The following is an 8,715-nucleotide window of genomic DNA, read 5'->3' on the forward strand; positions in this document are numbered from 1 at the left end:
CTTGGCCACACGCCAAATCTGACGCCTGGAATACTCACTCCTACACCAACTCCTGGTCACCAGCATGGTCCCAGCAATATAGTTACGATAACGGTTTCTACGGACACAATGCCAACGTGTTGAAGTCTTCATACCCATGGGGACAACCTTGGGGAACGTACGGAAATGCCGAAGCCTATGGATGGGGACAGCATGGAAGCTACCTGTCAACGGTTCCAGTGTCGAAGCAGATTGCTGCTACCCCAGGTTCGGTACATGTTGCCCCAGTTCCAGTTAGTGGTGAGAAACTGATTGTGGCTTAAAATCTTGACAGAAATTTAATAAATTGTATAAATGTAAAATGTTGTTTGAATGGTACATTACCACATGTCAAAAAGTTCGATGGGCCCCCTTTTTATTTCGTTCTATGAGACACCACGATGCTCTGGTCAAATTTTCAGCTCAATCCGTTAACATTTGAGCGGTGCTAAACTCATTCAAAGTTTATATGAAGGTTTATATGGGAAAACATCGTTTTTGCATTTTTCTCGCAAGGGCCACAATTGTTTCTTAAATCACATAATCGTTTATATAGAACTATAGCCTTACATGTGCTGAAAAACTTGGCCGAAGACCGCAAAGTCATCCAAAGCTTCTGAGAAAAGATATTACCTGTAGACCATGTGGTGCTGCTTAACATTTAACACGTAAAGGAATAACAATACCAATAAAATCCCATTGAATGGGCAGGTATTGTCAAGGCTATAGCTTTTTGAACAAGTGTCTGATCACGTTGCGGTCTTCGACAAAGTTTTTCGGTGTATCGTATGCTATATTTCTATAGAATCGATTACGTGGTTTAAGTAAACATAGGGCCCCTCTTGAAAAAAATGCAAAAAAACGATGTTTTGCTGGGTATGGGATATCAGATGTAATAATAAGAAGGGGCACAACACACCAACCGACCGAATTGACGGTGCTGAATATTCGCAATGTTTCTGAATCTTTCATCTTAAACAATATCGATGGAATAATAACACCAAATTAAGAGATGCAAATTTTTATTATAAATCTATCATACGAATAAATAAGATAATGTCTTCAAACTAATAAAATAGCGACTAACAACCAAAATTATTGATGATCTCTACAATATCAACATTATCCAACATTGATACGTGGTTTCCTTCAACCATACGAAGGGTGATATCACCCGTCGTATAACTGGCCAATCCATAATCATCCTCAATATCTGTGAATGCAGCATCAGTTGGCCGCACTAAAGTAATCGGAAGATCCAACGGTTGATCTTCATCCAGGTTCAACAATGCTGCCATTTTTATTCTCTTGCACAGCGCTTTCGTCATCTTCCTCGTATATTCCGGTGAATATTCGCTCTGTTCCATTCCAACCTCGATAACTTTTTCGATTTGGTCGTCGAAAGAAGTGATATCTAAGATACTCATCACCTTTTCAGGGGGCTGATCCGGAAATACTAGGGCAATCAAAACAAGAAGAATGAGCTTCTCAACTTCACCATCCGAAGGGTTATTGTTAAGCTGTTTCAGGGACCAACGTTTCAAGTACTTTGGTGCACCATCCAGCAACAAAAGCTGCCCGCGAATTCCTTTGCTCTGTAAACATCTGGCAATTTCGATTGCTATCAGTGATCCAAACGAATATGCCACTATTGTAAAATCATTGGAACATTTTACCATTGTTTCACTAATTTCATCAATGAGACGCTCTACAATAGCTGGAACACTTTCGCAATCCAAGGATTTTGTTAACTGAAGCATGTATACTGGAGCCTTTACGTTTTCAGCAATCGCTTTCCAAACATTGCCTGCAACACCTTCAACACCAGGAATAAACAATAGTGGACGACCTTCATTACCAGCAGATGGTAACCTCAGCAGTGTCGATTCACTAGTCTCCTCGTTGCCAAGATTTCTCAACAACATTTGCATTCCGATTATCATTCCTTCACTTTGCTGCAATTCCTTATCCTTTGCTGCTTGTTTCTTCTCCTCGTCCATTTTCAGCAATTTGGCAAACGAAAGTGTTCTCAAGTCTTGTGGGGACAACACCATATCGAAATCTCTTTCCAAGACCTGTTTAATTTCCACTGCCATTAATGAGTCCATCCCAATATCTGCCAAAGTACTTTCCATTGATATTGATTTCAGATCTCGGATATTCATTATGTTCATAACAGCTTCAATCACGTTCTTTGATGCAGTTCCTGTTCGTTTTTCCGCAACCACCATGCTGGCCACAAGAGGGGCTTCACATGTCAGCAAGTAATCCATCTCCTGAAGACACGATGAAATGCGCTGCTGTAGTGTTCCTCCGATTTCCAAGTCGATCTTGTCTTCCGCCATGTCAGCAACCAGCCCAACCTCACCAATTGCTCCCCATTGAATGGCTTTACCAGGAAGACCATCTGCGTGCCTCCGTTCAATAATCCTTTCCATCACAGAGTTCGCCATACCGTAGTTGCTCTGACCTGCATTTCCCCGTCCACAAGAAACGCTGGAGAACACAATGAAGTGCTTCAAATCCGGGCACATCTCACGGCTGACCTTGTCTAGGTATTTAGTTGCCTTCGCTTTGGGCGCCATACATTCCACGAACTTTTCAACAGATTGGTTCTCCAGAATAGCATCTCGAAGCTGTACAGCTAAGTTGTAGATCGCCGATACGGAACCGAATCGAGATGCTTCTTTCAGAAGGACACGGCAACCGTCCATTGTCGTAACATCTGCTGTGCATACGTGAGTGTGTACACCGTAATTGTGCCAGGTTCTAGGAGAAGTATTCAGTTTGAATTAAAAAAACTAAAAGACAATGAAAAAACTTACTTGATCCTGAATTCCTGATATGGCTTAGTGATGCCTCGACTAGAGCTGAACACCAGCTTTCTACATCCACGCAGTACAAGCCAATCCGCCAGTTCCAAACCAAACCCTCCCAAACCGCCAACAATGACGTACACCTGATCCGGATTGCAGAAAACATGCGGGAAATATGTGATTGGCAGCGTTTCGGCGTCATTCTCGTTTTCACGTACTTTGATCACAATTTTGCCCATATGCTTTCCACTGGCCAGGAATCTCATTGCTTTCTCCAGATCAGCAGCATCGAACACATTTGTCTTCAATGGCTTCACAATACCAGCCTGAATTGCATCATTTAGTAGTTTATGCAAGTTCTGGAAAATAGCATAAAACACATAGTAAACGAGGACTGAAACCAATGAAGTTAATTTTGCTTACCATCTTGAATTTATGACGATCCCTAATTGCTGCATCTAACATCACACTGGTAAATGTTATTCCTTTCTTAAATAACTCCAAAGAAAGTTGAGAATCTCTAGCCATGTCGTACTTTCCAATTTCTAGAAAATGACCACCCTTTGCCAGACATCTCACAGATGCTAGTAATTTCTCTTCAGCTAATGAATTCAATACGTAGTCCACTCCTCTTCCATTGGTTCTCAGCTTGATCATCTGTTCGAATGACAAATCTCTGGAATTTCCGATGTTTTCTCGTTTCAAAGCAGAAAACTCGTTCAAGAGATAGTTGGCCTTTTCGTCGGTTCCAACAGTAGTAAACACCTCCATTCCATACGCTAGTGCAACATTAATAGCCGCCAATCCGACGCCTCCACTACCTGCATGGATTAACACCGATTGACCTTTCTTTACATTGGCACTCACTTTAAATGCTGTTAGAACCGTATTGTAAACAATGGGTACCGTGCAAGCTTCCTGCAAGCTCCAACTATCCGGAATGGTCCAAACGAGTAGTGGATCGGCATCAACTACGGTAGATAGTGCTCCTGATGGCAGAACTCCTGTCACCCGTCTACCATCTTCCGTTACTCCAGCATATTCATAGCCCAGTTCACATTCTTCTTCTAAACGATTGAACGAGCTTACGTCTGAAGACAATCGACCTGTGGCAACCATCACATCGCGGAAATTCAGTGTGCTATACGATACCTTAACCTTGTTGGGCACAACATCCCACTCGTTGTAGGCTCCGGTGAACCACATCATCGACGATAGGTCGCCCTTTGTAAGGGTATTTGCGTAGCAATGCTTGGTTACGGGCTCTGTCTTAGGTTTCTTAGAAATCAATGCATGACGATAACTGCCCCAAACACCATTCCGGAGAATGTTGATAGCCAGTCCTAATTCCAACTGGTTTTTGTATAATGGGTCATTCAAAGAAAATTCCGGAGCTTTTGCATCATCGATCAGTACGCAGCGGACAATTTGCATTTTAGGTTCTTTGCGAATGCAGTTAACCAAGCCAACAACTCCGGAAACTGAGTCGTTCTGTGAGAACAGAATCACAGGTCGGAGTTTGACAGCCTGTTTCAATGGCGCCAACCAACTGAAATCAGTTGAATCAACTTGCAAAATTGCAGGAGTATCATTGAAACCCTTGATTTTACGCTGCAGACAGATATATGTTTCTTCTTGATCAACTCTAAATGACGCAATCATGTTGAGTTCGTCTGGAAGTTCTAGATCGTCTAGATTGAAGTTGATCTTCTCGCGAATGACGATGAATCCTCCGTCCACCAGCCGACCAACAGCACCCTTCAAGAAGTTTGGTTCGCTCCAGTTGCTGTCGGTTATCAAAAAGAGCTGGTTTGATTGATCAGATAACTTTTCCAGCTTAACAGTGACATTATCCAGCTCCATTTCTGCTTTAGCTAACACGGTTAGATTGGCTTTCACCAACGGAAGATCAGCAATGGCTTCTCCAAACAAATGTGCGATGATTGGAACTCGCTCGCTATGAATTTCTGTCACATTGATTGATAACGTTGGGACATTCTCCAGTGCCAGCTGAACACACATCCTAATCGCTTCCAGATCTGAGACCTGATCGTCAGCGTGATACGGCACGAATTGATATGTCTCCAATATTGGAATACCAGGAGGATTTCTGCGACCAACACTGCTGGCTCGAGGATTACAAACCATAATGCCACCGCAAACTGAAACATTGGTGTTCGGACAGGACTTCATCGTGAAGAACTCACAGTCTTCTCCTTCTCGTTCCATCATTGCCAAATGGGCCTTCGGGGCAATACAAAGCCGTTCAATAGCAGTTGGAACCATCAAGGATCTGGTGTCGATCGCAATTATGCCAGTTTGTAGTAGGCAATCCAGGAAAGCCATCCAGTTGCCCTTCCATTGGACCTTTGCCATTGTTGCGTCCGATTTTGCTTCCAGCACCGACTTGAACAGACCCGTGTAATAGTATCCACGTAAACGAAGCTCTTTGTAGAAATCTTTCGATTGTAATGTCACAGCTGGCGTTGACACTTCTTGAATTGTTGGATAGTCTACATTTTTCATCATTCTTGATATTCCCGTCACAACCACTGTACTTCCTTCGGAGATCTAAAAAAATAATAGGATAATACGACTCCATGACAAAATAATGATTAATCAAATACCTCGAAACGTCCTGACATCTCCTGAATCGTAATCAGCAACTCAACAGTTTGTCCTTTCGTCAAAGTGGTGGCTCTCAAATATCGGATGTCCTCGAATTCAACAGGGTAGTCAACAAGGTCTCTGTTGCCCAAGTAAGCCAAAAGCTCCCAAACCAGTTGCAAATATCCAGTAGCTGGGAACAGAATTCGTCCGTCAATGCAATGTCCAACGATATGTTTGTATTCTTGCGTGGACAGAGAGATTTTGAATCGTAACATGTTGGATTTTGTACTCTCTTCCCAAGTATATTTGACAACGAAGGCGTCTTCTCGGTGATCCCATCGAATCAGAGGTGCAATCATCGGTGTTCCTCGAGACACAGGAAATTGGACTGCTGGATACAGCTTTGGGACGTTCAAGTTCTGAGATGTTATGTACAGGCTGTAAGGGATTTGATAGAGATATGAATATCATTGAAAGCTATAAAATGTGAACTACTTACTGTCCCACTCTACATAGTAATTGACTGGTTGGGTCGGGAGATTGATAACCTGATGGAATGTAACACGAATTGTGGTTTAAGAGTCGAAGAACGTTCTCACAAGATAGCGAACTTCCGAACTCGACAACGTTTGAACGATGAGGCATCTTCTCGAACAAATTAACTATAGACGTCACATCATGTAGCTTCGGCGAGTGGAATATGGAAGACGTCTGTGGCATACCAGAAGTAATCCACTTTTCACTAGCTAGAACTGCTCTATTCAGTACGGTATTAACAGTTTGTCTCAGTTTGCTTGCAAGCGAGCCGATTTTTGTAGCATCCGTATGGATATTCAAGAACGACAGTTCTTCTGCAACAAAACCAGATGCTTTCAGTTGACGAATCTGTTCCAGCAATGCTTTCTCGGGTGCTGTCAATATACCGAAGCTAGTTGCAGTATCTTTGGTGAAGTTTTTCAGAGGCAGCTGGTTTAACTTTGAATTAATACGAACAAATGCTGAACGATCACAAACTGCATGGCAATCTGAATATACTAATCCATGCCAGAAGGCCAGTCGAAGGCATTGTTCTAGGTTCAAGTTGTGGTCTAGATATGCGCAAGTAAATTGTCCAATGGAATGTCCTCCATAGAAATCGAACTTAACTCCAATCGAACTCAGCAATTCAACGATAGACAACTGAAGAATAGTCGTACCGACCATGTTGTACAAAATGCTCTCTTTTCCCGAGGGTCTTTTATGTAGGTCGAACTTCAATGATCGCAAGATACCGCTACATTTAACATAGGTAGCTTCCACTACAGAAAACTGTCGTAGAGCATCAAGTTCTTGTCTCCAGTTGGTGTTTAATCCTCCAAAAATAGCGACCACTGGACGAGCCTCAAGCTTCACTCGATCTATGAACGATGTTTGTAGCACAGCTGGGCGTTCTCCATTCTTCTGATAAATTCCGAAACCTCGATAACGGTGGCCTGGAATAGCTTGTTGCTGAATGCTATACAACAAAGCAATAAACTCAACATCTAGCGGACGCTGACCTATATCCTGAAGCATGTATTCAATAGATTCCCGGGTTCTTCCTGACCACGTAACCAACCTAGGAAGATCATCATCCGGTAGTCCTCTGTTCACTTTCTCTTTCAAATTGCGACATAACAAGGCATGAGCGTTCGCACCTCCGAAGCCAAACGAATTGATGCCAACCAAAGGACCCGAAAGAGGAGTGGGATCAGCAACTACCTTCAGGCGACCTTCAACCAGAGATGGAATTGTCGGCCTGTATTCGGTATAATTTATGTTGGGAGGAATGAGGTCATTCTCCATAGCTATGATGCATTTTGTGATCGAGCAAACTCCTGCCGAGGCTTCCGTATGCCCAATGCTGGATTTAACAGAGCCCACTAGTAGGGGACCGGTTCTTCCAGTACAGTACACTTTATCTATCGCATCACATTCTTCTGGATCCCCCACAAACGTTCCAGTGCTATGCGCTTCAACGTAGTCAACCTCTGTTGGACTGATTCCAACCTCGTCGTAGAACTCGGTTAGCAACTGCTGTTGAACTGATCCCGAAGGATAAGTTATTCCTTCCGATTTGAAACCATCACAGTTTGTCTTGGAATGAATGATATGGCCATAAACTCGCTTTGCATCCTTCGCTTTCTGCAAATACACAGCACAGACCGCTTCTGAACGCGTATATCCGGTTGCATCCTTGTCGAAAGGTCGACAATATCCATCCTTCGCTAGAACTCCCAACATTGCAAACTGGTACGTAATGAAGGGATGCAATGTAAGGTTCGCTCCCGTAACAATAGCCGCATCACACTCGCCGTTCATTATGCTGCGGTACGCCACGTCCAATGCGTACATTGAGCTACTACAAGCCGTATCAAGCACATAACTTGGACCCCTTAGATCAAGCAAGTACGAAACACGATTGGGAATCTGCGATTTGGCACACCTTTGAACAAACAAATATATTAGAACACTTACATGATTTAGCACACTATTCATTTACCCCAACAAGCCGAGTCCTCTGGGAGGACGTGCTCTGTAGTACATGCACACTTCAGTTTCCGAGAAACACACTCCACTGAACACACCCGTTCTCGATCCCCGAATAGTCTGCGGATTCACTCCGGCGTCGAGCACAGCTTCGTAGACATGCTCAACGGTCATGCGCATCTGTGGATCCATCGCGTCCCGCTCATATCGTCCAATCCCGAAGAAATCAGCATCGAAATTCTCCATGTTGCCAACCTTCCCGGTGCGCCGAGGCACATCCTGCATCGTATGCTGCCAACGAGTTTCCAAATCATCCACGAGGTCCTGCTTTTCGTACAGGCTGCGAGCAAACTCGCGAACATTGTTAGCCCGCGGAAAACGACCGGATATTCCGGATATCACCACACTCTCTCCCGTACCAACTGATTGAATTTGACGCGACGGCATTTTTTCGATCGATTAGCCACGAACCACTGCGAAATTAGAACGAGGGAATTCCTATATCTGCAACGGACCGAAAGCTATTAGTAATCAATGATGCTCCGTTTGATCAATTTATAGTAGCCGCGTTGCGCTGACCTAGGAAGCCCTAGCTAATTATGCAGAATTAGAATGTGTAATGAGAAATGCATTTATTATCACGAAGCTTATAGTGTGACCTGGGTAGGTTCTTGACTTTGGTTAAGTGGTAGAGGCAGAAATTAATATTTAAGAATTTATTACTTGTTCTAACATGCAGTAAAAATGTATTTTTTAATGAACG

General features: G+C 43.3%; 1 protein-coding gene across 1 annotated transcript; it reads right to left on the minus strand.

The window, feature by feature from the left end:
- Nucleotides 1–1,023: 1,023 nt before the first annotated feature.
- LOC109421178 (fatty acid synthase-like) lies at nt 1,024–8,484 on the minus strand. Its single transcript, XM_019695672.3, has 6 exons — nt 7,966–8,484; nt 5,944–7,908; nt 5,462–5,882; nt 3,258–5,405; nt 2,844–3,193; nt 1,024–2,787 (listed from the first exon to the last, which is right to left on the minus strand). Exons 1-6 carry the CDS (start codon nt 8,397–8,399, stop codon nt 1,101–1,103), a joined length of 7,005 nt encoding a protein of 2,334 aa, XP_019551217.3. The 5' UTR covers nt 8,400–8,484; the 3' UTR covers nt 1,024–1,100.
- Between the last annotated feature and the right edge of the window lie 231 nt (nt 8,485–8,715).

The sequence above is a fragment of the Aedes albopictus genome, chromosome 2 (assembly GCF_035046485.1).
Source record: "Aedes albopictus strain Foshan chromosome 2, AalbF5, whole genome shotgun sequence".
NCBI classification, from domain to species: domain Eukaryota; kingdom Metazoa; phylum Arthropoda; class Insecta; order Diptera; family Culicidae; genus Aedes; species Aedes albopictus.

What these genes read in the sequence shown, in the direction of transcription:
- LOC109421178 (XM_019695672.3), bottom strand. Translation starts at nt 8,399, where the DNA reads ATGCCGTCGCGTCAAATTCAATCAGTTGGTACGGGAGAGAGTGTGGTG. An exon ending in AGAGGACTCGGCTTGTTGGG is followed by an intron (nt 7,909 to 7,965) that starts GTAAATGAATAG and finishes GTTTGTTCAAAG; the next exon opens with GTGTGCCAAATCGCAGATTC. An exon ending in TTACTATGTAGAGTGGGACA is followed by an intron (nt 5,883 to 5,943) that starts GTAAGTAGTTCA and finishes AATCCCTTACAG; the next exon opens with CCTGTACATAACATCTCAGA.